This window comes from Macrotis lagotis, chromosome 3, assembly GCF_037893015.1.
Source record: "Macrotis lagotis isolate mMagLag1 chromosome 3, bilby.v1.9.chrom.fasta, whole genome shotgun sequence".
NCBI classification, from domain to species: domain Eukaryota; kingdom Metazoa; phylum Chordata; class Mammalia; order Peramelemorphia; family Peramelidae; genus Macrotis; species Macrotis lagotis.
This window is the reverse complement of record NC_133660.1, coordinates 273,529,789-273,545,190: the sequence shown is the minus strand read 5'-3', so window position 1 is coordinate 273,545,190 and position 15,402 is coordinate 273,529,789. Positions and strand designations below refer to the sequence as shown.

General features: G+C 45.5%; 1 protein-coding gene and 1 long non-coding RNA gene across 2 annotated transcripts; one reads left to right on the top strand and one right to left on the bottom strand.

Moving 5' to 3' along the window:
• Nucleotides 1-653: 653 nt before the first annotated feature.
• On the bottom strand, nt 654-13,312 carry LOC141518554 (uncharacterized). Its single transcript, XR_012477225.1, has 3 exons — nt 12,862-13,312; nt 8,185-8,271; nt 654-8,023 (listed from the first exon to the last, which is right to left on the bottom strand). It is a non-coding gene; the product is annotated as an uncharacterized LOC141518554 (long non-coding RNA).
• On the top strand, nt 12,316-13,909 carry LOC141518553 (dispanin subfamily A member 2b-like). Its single transcript, XM_074230682.1, has 2 exons — nt 12,316-12,934; nt 13,032-13,909. The coding sequence occupies exons 1-2, from the start codon at nt 12,695-12,697 to the stop codon at nt 13,185-13,187; spliced, it is 396 nt and encodes a 131-aa protein (XP_074086783.1). The 5' UTR covers nt 12,316-12,694; the 3' UTR covers nt 13,188-13,909.
• The last annotated feature ends 1,493 nt before the right edge of the window (nt 13,910-15,402 follow it).

The window sequence follows — 15,402 nt, the reverse complement described above, 5'->3', positions numbered from 1 at the left end:
GAAGAAGAAAAAAAAAGACCCAAAATAAAATAAAATAGTAATAATAGTAGGGGTGGCTGGGTGGCAGACAGAGCATTGGCCCTTGAGCCAGGAGCACCTGGGTCCGAATCTGTCCTCAGACACCCAATGATCACCCTGCTATGTGGCCCCAGGCAGGCCACCCAGCCCCACTTGCCCTGCACCCTCCCCCAAATAATAATAATAACAAAAAATGTGCTTCAGTCTTTGTTCCAACACCATCAACTTTGTTGTGGGTGGATCACATTCTTTATGATAAGTCCATCACAAAAGTTACTTCCATATTTTTCCAACGTTGCCATTGCTGATCGCAACTCCCTCCTTTATTATTTCTCCACTACTATTTACTATATTTTCTCTTTCCTTTCACTCTGACTCTGCTGTAGGGTCGCTGAGTGGCGCAGCAGACAGATCCCTGGTCCTGGGGCCAAGAAGCCCCGAGCCCCCATACCACCCCTTAGGCCCAGAATCCACCTGGCCCTATGGTTCTGTGCAGGCCATCCAATCCCAGCCCCTTGCAAGAAGTAAAAAAGAAAATGTGTTATATCTGACCACTGTCCCCCCATGGTCCATCCTCTCCTCCTTTATTCACATCCCCACCCCTTCCCCCTGCTCCCCCCTCCTTCTTACTCCAGATGCCTATACCCCATTGAGTATATTTGCTGTTTCCTCTCCTAGCCATCTCTGATGAGAGCAAAGGTTCCCTCGTTCCCCCTTGCCTCCCCCCTTCCATATCATTGCAATAGCTCATTGTAATAAAAAAAATCTTATTATGTGAAATATCTTGGACAATTGCCCCTCTCCTTTTTCTTTCTCCCATTCCATTTCCCTTTTTTTCTATTGACTCCATTTTTACATCATATTTTATCTTCGAATTCAGCTTTCTCCTGTGCTTCAACTATAAAAGCTCCCTCTACCTGCTCTATTAACTGAGATGGTTCATATGAATATTATCAGTATCATTTTTCTATACATGCAGTTCATCCTCATTAAGTCCCTCATATTTCCCCCCTCTCCTCCAATCTCCATGCTTCACCTGAGTCCTGTATCTGAAGATCAAACCTTCTGTTCAGCTCTGGCCATTCCAAAAGGAACCTTTGAAATTCCCCTGGTTCATTGAAAGTCCTTTTTCCCTGGAAGAGGACATTCAGCCTTGCTGGGTAGTTCATTCTTGGCTGCATTCTAAGCTCTTTTGCCTTCCGGTATATTGTATTCCAAGCCCTATGAGCTTCCAGTGTAGTTGCTGCTAAGTCCTGTGTGATCCTGACTGTAGCTCCACGATATTTGAACTGTGTCCTTCTGGCTGCTTGTAATATTTTCTCTTTGACTTGGGAGTTCTGGAACTTGGCTATAATATTCCTGGGGGTTGGTTTTTTGGGATCTCTTTCTCTGGGGGATCGGTAGATTCTCTCCATTTCTATTTTGCCCTCTGCTTCTAGAATATCAGGGCAATTTTCCTGTAGTAATTCTTTGAAAATGATGCCAAGGCTCTTTTCTTGATCATGACTTTCAGGTATTCCAATAATTTTCAAATTATCTTTCCTAAGTCTGTTTTCCATATCAGTTGTTTTTTCAATGAGATATTTCACATTTTCTTCTAATTTTTCATTTTTTGGTTTTGAAATATTGATTCCTGATTTCTGGTAAATTCATCAATCTCCCTGAATTCTATTCTTTGTCTGAAGGATTTGTTCTCCTCAGAGAGTTTTCTTATTTCTTTTTCCATCTGCCAATTTTGCTTTTTAAAGCATTCTTCTCCTCAATAACTTTTTGAACTATTCTATCCATTTGACCTAAGCTGTTTTTTAGCATGCTATTTTCTTCAGCATTTTTTTGGATTTCCTTGACTAAGTTGTTGACTTCATTTTCATGTTTTTCCTGCATCTCTCTCCTTTCTTTTCCCAGTTTTTCTTCCAACTCCCTCATTTGATTTTCAAAGTCTTTTTTGAGCTCTATCATAGCCTGAGCCCAATTTCTGTTTTTCTTGGAGTCTTTAGATGCAGGAGCTTGTGCTTCCTCATCTTCAGACTGAGTATTTTGATCCTTCTTGGGCTCATTTGCAAAATATCTCTCAATGGTCTTCCTCTTGTTTCTTTGCTTGTTCATTTTCCCAGCCTAAGCCTGTTTTTTGGGGTGCTTCCTGAGCTTTTGGGACACTCCCACAAGGGTCTCACTTTGTGAGGTTCTGTCCTCCCTCCTGCTCTGTGAAAGACCATAAGCGCCCCCCTCTGCCACGCCCGAGGTGGGGGGGCCCTGTTGTTCTATGGGGAGGCCTAGATTGGGATCAGGATCTGAATGTAGTCAGAGCCCCAGAGTCCTATTCCAGGGGCAGAGGACAGAGCTTGGCAGTCTCTCTCTCTTCACTCCCTTCCCTCAGGTCAATGGGCTCATGCCCTGGGGGCTCCTGCTTACCAGCTCTGCCTGCTTCTGTTTCCTGGTCTAGGCTGCTGAAAGACCAAGCTGCTTGCTGTGTGCTCTGGGGGCTGGGCTCCATGTGCTCCCTCTGGCAGAGGTCCCCCGCTCTTCCCCCACTTTGTGCCCGGTGCTCCCCGGGGTGCAGCTCAGGAGACTCCCCCACTGCTGTGAGCCACGGCTCCCAGCGCCCTGGGGCTGCCTCCTGGAGGCTGAAGTTCTTTGGCTCTGGCGGGCCACCCCTCTTCCGGCTGCCCCTCCGACCCTGGGGAGCAGGGCCTTTCTGCTTTTTTCCAGGTTACCTTGAGTAAGAGAACTGCCTCACTGGGTCCCTTTGTGGGTTCTGTCTCTCGAAAGTTTAGTTAGAGTCCTTAGTTTATGAGTTTTTATCAGAGAGCTCCTAAGACTCGATCCCTTCATGTTGCCATCTTGGCTCTGCCCCCCCCCCCCCATTCTATCTTCAGTGGAGGCCTGGACACCAAAGGCTATGAACTGTGCATGCCCTGGTTGGACTCTGGTCAGTATGCTTTCTTTAGGCTTATATTAATCTAAATTAAAATTATTCATAACTTCTAGTAATAGGGACTTATATAATAATATGATGATGATGATGATGATGATGGTTTTCACTTTAGAAACTTCTGCTAGGAAATCCATGACTTTTACTGTTTAAAGGGGTTCACATTTTGGCTTTTAATGGGAATGTATAAATGCCTGAGATTAGGACTGGTGCTTCCAAGGCAACTTGAAATTCAAGAAATCTAGGAATTTTTTAGGGGTGAATTAAATAAATGTTTGACCACAAATAGGAGGCTAATTTTAAAGTTTTGGCCCTTGGCAGAAAAAAGGTTTTTCTCCCCTGACTTAAAGGGTCCACATTATGGCTCTCATCAATAGAGACTCTATGAGAATATGAGCTGCTGCTATTGACCTATGTTTTCTCCCATTCTCCACCTAGAAAACTGATCTGTAGATATTTCCTGAATATTTGTTTGTATTTAGGTTTTCTTTTGCAAGGTAAATGGGGTTAAGTGGCTTGCCCAAGGCTACACAGCCAGGTAATTATCAAGTGTCTGAGACCAGATTTGAACCCAGGTACTCCTGACTCCAGGGCTACACCACCTAGCCACCTGTATTTAGTTTTAAAAAAGATTATTTTTACTTTTGTCACTTTAATGATTGCTTTAGTTTTATCAGTTCTGTAGCACCCTTTCTAGTCCACTCACACAAATTATGTTTTGGGATGGGAGACTACATTTTCCTTCATGGTTTTAGGGGTAACCCTAAGGGTCTGTGACTTCTGATACTGTCACAGCATTAGACATCTGTCTTATTCCCCTCTCCCTCATATCAATTTACCAGTTGACATCAATTAGGTTTTAGAAAAACAACTTTTCTAAGGCAGCATAGCAAGGGAAGAAGTTACTAAAACAGTTCCCAAACTGGGGGTACAGTTTTCCCTTGTACTTGAAAAATCTCAGGAGAAATTGTTCTCAAACTTAATCTGAGTGATCAAGTTTACTTTGGGGCACGAGTGCTGATGATGAATGAATTGTTCCCTTGGTTAACTTGGCTGGCTCTCCTCAGGGCAAGACATCCTCACTGAACATCTTTTCCCTTGTTGTCGTTCATTTGTCATTGGAAAGCTCTGTACCCCAAGAACAAGATGCCATGGCTACCACCGTTCTGGTGGGCCCCTCAGTCACCAGTGTTCTAATTGTCCATGTGATCTCTGATGGACTCACTGGTCACCTGGGCACTCCCATCTCAGGATACTCATTCACCTGAGGGCAGGAAAAGATAACCTTGGTTAGGAGAAAAGCAGCCAGTCCCCTTCCCTCAGGCAGAGCTCAGGTCAGGCCTCTTCCTAGAAAAACCATCAGGGAGGAAGAGAGGATCAGTTGTCTGCTTCTCTTTTCCTGGGGCACACTCAATCCTGGCTAGGCCTCTCCTGAGTCATTTCCTCTGGCTTGGAAACCTATGAGAAGGCTTCTCAATATCCCATTGTACTATGTATCATCCTGGCTGGAACCCAACTTCTCCAAGTTTGCCCTTCAGTTGAAATAAGACAGGGAACGTCTGCATATGCTCCAAGGACAGGCTCTTCACCGTCCAGTTTCCTGTAACAGTTCCCTTTCTCCAGTCCCATAATATGTATCGGTGGCCTTCATCTGCTATAGAAGATCTTAAGCAAGAGACTGATATCCTTGGATCTGTGCTTCAGGAAAACTCCCTTTGGTAACCTAGTGAAAGGTGGACTGGAGAGGGAGAGATCTGAGGTCCAGGGAGCAGTTATTGCGAAACTCAGTAGGCAGGGGAATGGGGGAAAGTAATTAATGAGAGCTGAGCCACAGTGGACCTAGAGGAGAGATGGGGTAGGGGAAGAAGTTGGTAAAATTTGGCAAAGATTGGATATGGGGGGTTGTCAGGGAGAGTAGCAGCTGTTGGGATATGATCAAGGAGATTCCTCTTGAAGTGATGAGTAGCCAGTTAGATGGGGTGTAGGGTGTGTTCAAAGAAGACTAGTGTCTTGGTGTGAGGGCTACTGAGCCCTCTTCAGGGTTGCTTTCCACCTTTGATGTCCTCTTGAGACACCTAACTCACCCGTGGCTCCAAGAAGTTGTAGCATGGCCACACCCCAGTAAACCATTTCAGCAGGTGAACTAAACCAGGTTGAGGGTAATGTTTTTGTCCTTCATTTTTTGAAGAAGACAATGCCATCAGGGAGGTGATACCATAACAAGCACATGAATTAGATTTGAGTGAGGGGGATGCTGTGCTAAGTCACCAGCCTCACTTTCTCCTCCAGAGTCATCTGGGTCCAGTGGTCAGATATGAATCAAGATGACTGGAGATGGCCCTGGATGCGAGGCAATCAGGGTTCAGTTACCTGTCCAGGGTCACACAGCTTGTTAGTGGCAAGTATCTGAGGCTGGATTCAAATTCCCATTCTCCTGAATCCAAGACCACTACTCTATCCATAGTACCACCTAGCTTCCCTTAAGTTAAGGTTGAGGGTAACTGAGGGTGTTTCAAGCTTATTGGTGAGTAAGGTCATCCACTGCATCTAGAGCCATCACTGGCCTTGTTGGAAGAGAGTGAGGCAGATGACCTTTGTGTAGCTCTACCTTACTTAAATCCAATCTATCCATGCAACAAAAGACATCACTCATAATGATTCCTCAAAGTCCTGTGGTGACAAGCAAGTGACAAAACGGCAGGTGTGGAAACAATGGGAGTTGAAATCACAACCCTGCACACAGGTGGCCCAGGTCAATGAAAGCAGCTGTGAGATTCTACAGTCCCCTCTCCTCCCCTGGGTGACTGAGCAGCCCTGTTAAGGATAGCACTGCTTTCCTCTTGAGGTGAAGAAGGGGCTAGAAAAGTGACCTACAAAGTGTCTGCTTACCCAACCAACACCTGATTACCATGGCAGGTGGGGATTCCCACAATGTAGTCAAGACACAAAAACATCTACAACTTCTTTGAAGAAGATTCCACTCTCCATCAGAGCATGTAATGTGCACACACTCATAGACAACATAAGATCCAATAAACTTGAAAGATAAATAGCTCTTGGTTGCAAGAGAACTCAGCAGGTATCATATCAAAATTGCAGCCCTGAATGAAACAAAGGGGAACACCATGAAGCTAGGGTAAGTTTTGCAATTAAAACTAATCTAGTCAACATTCTTGAATGATTACCAAAAGGAATGAATAACAGGCTCATAACAATGAGATTGCCACTTCCAGGAAAATGCCATGCCACCATGTGCCTATACTCCCTCCATCATGAACACTGATGCAGTAAAAGAAAAATTTTATGAAGTATATAATTCTGGAAGACTAATGCTAGAATAGGCTCAGATTGCCAGACATGGCAGAGAGTCCTTGGGAGGAATAGAGTTGGAATGGTCACCCACTACTGAAGACTTGTGTATCTCATGACCTGTTCATCACAAACACTGTCTTCTCTTTACATAAATGCAATAAAACTTCCTGGATGTACCCTTGTTAGCAACATTGGCATCTATTAAACTATGATTGTAAGGAGAAGAGACAGACAGGATATGAGAGTGACAAAGACAATGTGTGGTGCAGAAATCTGGACTGATCACAGACTCAACCTCTCTAAGGTGGGTATTCACATTCTACCAAAGCAGTGGTCCTAAGGCAAAATGAATACTAGAATATTAATGTCAAGAGATTAAAGTATTTCTCTGAGCATGAACAGTTTGTTGCTAACATGGAGAGAAAACTGAGCCAACACACAGTTGGCAATAGTGGAGCAGAAAAAGAGAGGGCAGCTTTCAGAGATCTAGTGAACAGCACTGCATTTGTTCATCTGGGCTGGAACACTGGAAAACATCATACTGGTCTGATGAAAATGATGGGGAAATACAGAAACTACTAAATGAAAAAACCTCCTCAGGGTTTACCAGCAGGATAGTTCATCCATTTCTAAGAAGGCAATTTTTAATTCTATCTAAAGTGTAAACAAAACTGAGAGAGATGCAGGACTCTTGGCTCAGTAAGAAGGCAGATGAAAGTCAATTTTATGCAGACAGTAGCAAACCAGAATGCTTTTATGATGCCCTGAAGGCTATTTATGGTCAAAGATATATGGTGCATCTCAACCACTTAGTGCTGATGGATCTACACTGATTAATGATAAGGACATGATCCTAGAGAGATGGGCTGCATACTCTCATAACAGACCCTCATCAATCAATGCAGAAGCCATTGATCGCTTTCCTCAAGTTGAAGTCAATTGGTCCCTAGCTGAATTTCCAATGGAGGATGAGGTTTTGAATGCCATTAGGCTCCTTTAAGTGGCAAAATACCTGGTCCTGATTCTATTCCAATTGAGATCTACAAGGTAGGGGGTTTCATTACTCATCCAAAAACTGATTGAAATTTTCCAGGTTATATGGCATGAAGAGGTTATCCCCCAAGAATTCAAGGATGCCTCCATGGCCAATCTCTATAAAAGTAAAGGGTATAGATTGTCCTATACAATTCTCTTTGGTCATTGCTGTTAAGATTCTTGCTAGTGTCCTTCACAATCAGCTGATCCTTCACCTGGAAGTTGGTTATCTCCCTGAGAGTCAGTGTTGCTTCAGAAAGGGTCAAGGAATAGTCAATAAGGTATTTGCTTCCTGACAACTCCAGGAAAAAATGCCAGGAATAGAACAGAAGTCTTTACACAGAATTTATAGATCTAACCAAAGTCTTTGATATCATCAGTCATGAGGACTTACAGAAAATTATGTCAAAATTTGGTTGCTTGGAGCAGTAGGTCAATTTCACGATGGCATGCATGCCCAAGTTCTGGATAGTGGATGATGCTCTAGAGATTTCCCAGTCACCAATGGAGTAAAACAAGGATGGATCCTTGCTCCCATACTTTTTAGCATGATGTTTTCAACCATGTTATCAAACACCTTCACTGAGGGTGAACATGGCCCCAAGGTCAGATACTGCACTGATGACAAATTCTTGAAAAGGCTACAAGCCAAGACCAAAGTGGAGGGAGTGTTGGTGCATGATCTTCTGTTTGCAGATGATTGTGCACTCAGTGCAGCCACTGAAGCTGAGATGCAACAAAGTATGGATCAATTCTTTACTGTTTGTACTTATTTGGGTCTAAAAATGAACACCAAGAAAACCCAAGTGCTCCATCAACCAGCACCACACCATCCACAGGTTACAGCAAATGGAGAAGTTTTGAAGACTGTGGACAAGTTCACTTACCTTGGCAGTGTCCTTTCCAAGGAGGTACACATTGATGATTAAGTTGACACATGCATTGCCAGAACTAACTCAGTATTTGGGAGGTTCCTAAAGAAAGTGTGGGAGAGAAGAGTTATTAGACTGACTACTAAACAGAAGGTCTACAGAGCCATTTTGCTGATCTCATTGCTAGTCTAACAGCATCAAGTCAGGAAACTGAATCACTTCTATTTAAAATGTATTAGGAAGATTCTGAAGATCACCTGGTAGGAGAAAATTCCAGACACTGAGGTCCTTTCTCAAGCTGCCTAGAATTCCAACATTACTATAGAGAGTGCAACTATGATGGGCTGGACACATTGTTAAAATGCCAGATGGATGCTTGCTTAAAAAAAAAAAACCAAACTACTTTATGGAAAATTCACCCAGGGCAAGCTCTCACAAGGGGGTCAGAAGAAGCAATATTGAGACACCCTGAAAGTGTCATTGAAGAACTTTAGAGTTGATTCTACAGCATGAGAGACCCTGGCACAGGGCCACCCAGCATGACATGCCCTCATCAGTGAGGGGGCTGCACTCTATGAGGAAGGCAGAATTGAAGTAACTCAAAGGAAACATGACATACATAAGTTTAGAGTACCCACCCAAGGTGTTTATAGGAACTATTTGTGCCCAACCTCCAAGCTCTTATTTGTCTGATCAGTCACAGACCCATTTTCATTTCTTTCAAACAGAGTGATGTCATGTTCTTCTTCGAAACATTCAACCAACCAACCAGTTAGTCAGATAGCCCAAGATGATGGGTAGCTCTTGCCCCAATAGAAAAGACCTAATCCAATGACCTCAAAAAAGGATGACACATGCTTGGCACATAATAAATGGTTTTTTACTAACCATTTGACCTTGAACCCTGGGAAAAGGAGATGTAAAAGTCTATGTTGTTCATGCAGGCTGAGAAGAACCAACATATCCATTAAGTCCCAAGCATCTGCTTCTCTAGTCAGGCTTCCAATCTCTCTCAGTTGGAAGTGCAGGGGTTCAGAAGCCTTGTCCCATATAGCTCCTAGGACCACTTCCTAGGGAAAAGGATGTCTGCTCACTAAATTCTGACTTCCCAGTGAAGGGGAGGAGTCAAGGAGAAAGGTTAGCTATTTATCTTTTCCTCCAAATGTTTTGCTTCTGATGTCTCACGTGCCCTTGTTTGTTATTGGGAGCCCACATCAAATAAATGCATCTTCCTATCTCTCTCTGGAGTAAGGTGACTGTTCCTCAGAGTTTTTGAGCTGAGCCTGAGGACTTGGGGTGATTCTTTTAATGGGAACAGCTCAAGCTTCTTCAATATCAGTCACTTGTCTTCTATGCCACCGAGGGATATAGTGATGCTCACTCCAAAATAATTGTAACTAATTCATCTCTATTAACTTTTTACCTGATAAGATATAGCAGGAAGTTGTGTGTGGGGGGGGGGGGGCTAAAATTTCAGTTGGATACTACAAAGGTCATTGACAAATTCCAAAGAATAACTGGGAAGGAAACAGCATCTGACTTGCTGGGTCTGATTCTTGTTGGACTGAATCCTTCAGGTCTCCCTTCATAGAAGTTCAGTCGCTTCCCATACTACCAAGGAATGTGAAATGCTCATAACCTCTTACATTGATATAACACCTACTATACCCCAATCACTGTGGAGTTCTTTGCAAATATTTCTTCAGATTAGAATGAAATGACTAAATAGCAGAAAAACTCAGCTGACCTTCACAATCACCCTGAAAGGTAACAGAAATAGAAGTGAAGGGACTTTCCCAGGTCACTTATGTGAAGTGGGACTCTGTTCTGTAGTTACCCCTAGCAATCAGATTGTGATGCTAGATTAAGGAGAGATCAAGGTCACAGCACAGTTCTCTACTTAAGACAAAGAAGTTGTCATGGAACACCCCCCCACACACACACAAACTCCAAAGAAGAGAGCAGGATCCTCCCTTCAGCCCTGCCTCTTTCAGTTCATCCTCCCAGCCAGTCCCTCTTCTGGTCTTAAGCTGTGGTAGCTCTTCCCTCAAAGAGAAGCATACCCTTCATCCTAGGTGCCCTTCATCCTAAGCCCATGGGGAGGGTTCTGACATCAGGGACTGTCTTTGCCTTTCTTGTGTCCCCGGGGCATGGCTCACTGTCTGCTATCCAATAGGGGCTTGAGTAATGCTTATCGATGGACTGACCCTTGTGCTTCTCCTGCTTTCCCACTTACCAAAACCTGACTTTTCTCAGATGATGGCTCCCTGCCTTCCTTTTCCCTTCTTTCATGCTCTAGACACCCAAGTCAGGAATCTGTGGCAGTGACCTTTTCCCAACAGCCAGACTCTCGATGATATTTGATTCTAAAGTCCTCTCCTCCTTGTCTAACATCAAAGGGCTGCCGCTGCGTCAAGGGACTGGGGCATGGAGCTGGGGCACCTGTACCACTTTTTACTCAGGAGCACTTTGCTCTATATTGAGATCAATTTAGTTCTGCTCATTAAACCCTAGAGCTATGGTTCACTTCTAATGTTTTCCCCCAAAAAAGGGGAAGTAGGAAAGTTCACAATAGAATAAAATCTGAAGAGAGCATGGGATAGATAGATATTTATTTCTTCTTATACACAAAAGACTCTCCTCAAAAGAAAAGACATAGACAATAAAGGGCAGCAATCTCCTGGCCCAGAAGATAGTACTTAAAACTATTGGAACCTGAAGGAGTGGGGAATTGCTAACATCTCACCTTGGCACTGTACAATCCAATCAATTCCTGACCCATAGCTTCTGGTAAAACAAGTCAAAGTTTTGGGAAATTCTCATTATGTGCCAGACCCTGATCTAAAGCCTGAGGAGATAAAGGCAAAGAAAGAACCTGATATCTTCTAATGGAGAACACAGAAATCAACAAGTGGCCACAAGACAGTTTTACTGGCAGAAAGGGGCTGTCTGGAAAGAAAGCTTCTGGTAGGAAACTAATGGCAGAGCTGAAGAACTTTACCAAGCTCCATAGTTAAGAGAGGGACTGCACTGTCAGCCCCTGTGGGGGGTGTGTGTGGAGGAAATACAAGGTAGAAGGATTAGACTGGTAGGAGGTGGTCAGGTTGGAGGTTTTATGCCATGCAGAATATTCTACATTTGATCCATCTTTGGGGCTATGGGGAGCCACTGGTACCACTGAACATCAGGAAGTGAGGCTCAGACCTGACCTTTAAGAAAATCACTTTGGACACTGAATGGAGGGACGAGTGGAGGAAGGCAGATCACCCTTCTCCCCCAAACTCTAGGTGATGAGAGTCTGCACCAGGAGAGTGGTCCATGGGACTGGCAGGAAAGGGATTTAGAGAGAGGGTGCTCGGGAGGCAGAAAAGACAAGGCTGGGCAACAGAATGGATATGTGTAGAAATGGTAGAGTTTGAAGATGGTCCAAAGGTTGTGAACTTGGGGGACTGGAACAGCATTATAATGGGAGAAGGGAGAACTTGGAGGAAAGCTTGGTGAGCTTTGTTTTGGATATGTTGAACTTGAAATGTCTACAAGACATCCAGTTCCACATGTTCAAAAGAGAGTTGGTGAGGGCGGCTAGGTGGCACAGTGGATAGAGCACCAGCCCTGGAGTCAGGAGGACCTGAGTTCAAATCCAGCCTCAGACACTTAATAATTATCTAGCTGTGTGGCCTTGGGCAAGTCACTTAACCCCATTGCCTTGCAAAAACCTAACCAAAAAAAAAAAGAGAGAGTTGGTGGCATAGGAGTGGACTTAAGGGGAGAGGTTTTCATTCTGGATAGTTAGATGTGGAACTCATCTGCATAGAGATGGGATCTGAATCCAAGTGAGTATAGAGGCAAAGGAAAAGAGGGATCAGTAAGAGCTTTGGGGGATACCCACAGTTGGTGGGGCTGAAGTGATCTGGGACAGGATAAGGGCACAGAGGGGGGAGAGTGTAGCCATGATGGGGAGGGACTAGAAGTCACAGAGAAAACAGGGAGGTAAATGGAATGATAAAGGAAGACTAGATTAAGGAGCTTTGTATTTGGGGAAAGGGAAGTGAAAGCCCTGGGTGACAGCAAGTTGCAGGGCATTGACCTGTGTGTTACTGGGGAAATGCTGCTTGTAGCTGAATGGACAGAAGAAGCTCAGCCTAGGAGAGCAACAGATGGGAGGTGGAAAAACCAGCTTTGGGCTAGTGGCCTCTTGGCCAAGCTCCCTCGCCAGCCTGGGCTTAGGGTGGGGGGAAATCACTTCCTGACCCCTTCTCCCCGTCCCCAGTCAGGGATGAAGCAGACTCCAGTGGAGACCCCAGCAGACAGCTCCAGCATCTCGGTTCGCGCTTCCCAAGTTTCTGTTTTGCTTTCTTGGGAAAAAGGAACTCGGCCCAGAGTCATCAGGAGTAAGGGGAGGAGATGTGGCCCAGCCCCTCCGGGGCTCCTCCTTGTCACTTCCCGACTGCTTCCATAGCTCCTGCGCCTTCGGACTCAGTATAGACGGCGCTCCAGACTCCCCGCGTGCCAACCTCCCGGCGCCATGAGCACCCACCAGATAGCCCCCCTGGGGCAGATCAAATCCGCTTTTCCTCCGCCCAACTACGAGCGACTCTCCGAGGAGCCAGAGCTGCGGCCCCCCGGCCAGGGTCGGGCCTCCACCATCATCAGCGTCCCCTCCTACGAGGACCCCCCCCAGGATTTCTTTACCTGGTCGGTGTTCAACACGCTGTACATGAACTTTTGCTGCCTGGGTTTTATGGCGCTGGTCTTTTCGGTCAAGGTGGGTATGGGCGTTGGGGGTGGGGGGGTGTGAGTGTGTGCGGGTCGTGAATCCCCCTCCCCTCTCACCCCGGCTCTCTTCTCTGTCTCCTTCGCAGGCCAGGGACCGGAAAGTGGTGGGGGATCTGCACGCGGCCCGGAGCTACGGGTCCACGGCCAAGTGTCTCAACATCTGCGCCCTGACCTTTTCTCTTCTCCTGGTCCTCGTGCTCATCATCCTCACGGCCACGGGCATCATCTTAGGCAGAAGATAATGAGCCGGCACAGGACCTCGGACTTGCCCCACATAGTTTCAGGCAATTGAAGTCCAGCAGTTCTGCTCCACTTCTAACTCCAGTCCTTAGGAGCTGGGTGTCTTCCTCCCCTCCCCTCCCCTCCCCTCCCCTCCCCTCCCCTCCCCTCCCCCCAACTTGTGGCTTCTCTTCATGCTGGGAGTGGCCTCCGCCGTCCCACACTGCTCTGTATTCAATAAACGACTTGATTTCTCAGTGCCTCTCCCTTTTCTGTCCCCTTCCCATCGGCTTCTCTGCACCTAGAACCAGAAGAATCCAAAGAGAGGCGGGGCTAGTAGCGTCGGAGGCGGAGGAGGGGGAGTCCCAGCGTTGGGACTGGAGGGCCAGGAATCTCCCCTCTCCTGCCAGGCTCAGTAGCAGACAACATCCCTTTTCTGGTTCCCTCTGCCCCATTCTAGAACTGGGACTGCAGAAACCATATGCGTCAAGCCCTGGGGGGAACAAGCCTTCGCTTTCAGGGTTGCCCTCAGGAAGGAGCAACGCTGAGTGTGGAGCCAGAGTTCTGCCCTTGGGGACCCTGGCGCTGATCCCCAATTGCTCAGAGGCATATAGTCCATAGGACTGACCTGGGGAGGGCCAAGTTAGGTAGTCCCGGATGGGAATGGGGAATTCTGGCCCCAGGCCTCCCACCTCTGCCCCCTGGACTCTCACAGGGGAGGTCAGGCACAGCCACCCATTGGCACTGAGCCAGGCCCCTGGTCAGATACCTTGTCCTGATAGGGTTCATCAGGTCAATGGCATGGGGGTGGGGGGGTGGGAGGAGAGTACGGAGGGAAAACGATCTTTGTGGATGGACCTGTTAAAGTATAGTGTCATTAATTCTATAATTCTAATCAAAAATTCTTTTGTCGGCCTCTAATTGAGGCTTGTAAGACTGAATGTTAACCTCTGCCCCCTTCAATCTCCATGTCTCTATCCATAAATAGCTGAAGGCCGATTCTTACATGCAACCTGTTTTCCCTTTGCATATGCAAGTTTAGTTTTCACTGCCTATAGACAATGAGATGTAAAGACCATGCTAAGGAAGCTTCTTTTTTGTTTCCTTTTTTTTCAGGTTTTTTTTTTTGCAAGGCAAATGGGGTTAAGTGGTTTGCTCAAGGTCACACAGCTAGGTAATTATTAAGTATCTGAGACCCGATTTGAACCTAGGTACTCCTGACTCCAGGGCTGGTGCTTTACCACTGCACCACCTAACCGCCCCCTAAGGAAGCTTCTTAGCCCAGAATAGGAGACAATAGTCTTCTTTCTAACCAAACTCTTAACACTTTTTTTTTACAATTGAAAAGACTTTGTAATAGGTTGAAAGGAGTCATAAGTCAGTTTAGTGACACCTTTATTTAATGGTGTGTACCTTGATTGGTTAGTCACCAAAATTCCTTTATTTCATTGTCTCCTTGGCATAAATGTCCCCAAAACTCTGTAAGAAGGTTGATATTATATATAAATCTCATTTATAAAACAAATTTATTATTATCATTATTAGTATTATTATTCCATTTTAAGCCTAAGAAAATTATGGGTAACAGACCAGAACATAGCAAGGAGGATGAGGTAATCCTTGATCCTGATTGTGGTCTTTCACTGGCCTACACTACAGCATGGGAAAGGAGATAGAGTGAATGGTTAACTATCCACTGACACTCACTGAAGTGTCACTTTCCCTTATTGAACTTCAGTTTACACATCTGGAGAGTAAGGGTCATAAAAACACCTATCTCTGAGGATTGCTATGATCATAATCCTTTGCTAAACCCTAGAGAAGAAGCAGCTGGGCCACCATCCCTGCAGGAACTCCCTGTTCCAGGGAACCTGGGAGAGGGAGTAGCAACAGGAGGACAATTTCATAGCAATCAATCCACCTTTGTGAAATGCCTTCTATGGGATAGGCATTGTGCTAAGCCCTGGGGGATACAAAAAGAGGCAAAAGACAGTTTCTGCCCCCAAAGAGCTCACCACTGAATGGGAGAGACAACATGGAGACCAAGTCAGCTCTTCCCAGGATCACTAGGAGATCCTGAATAGAGGGAAGGCACTGGAATGAAGAGGTGTTGGAAAGAGAACTTCCTTTAGAAGTTGGAATATTAGTGGAGCTTGAAGTCAGAGAGGTCAGTAGTCAGAGAAAAGGAGAGAGAGCTTTGCAGCATGGTGGGGCAGCCAGAGAGAATGTTCAGAGTGG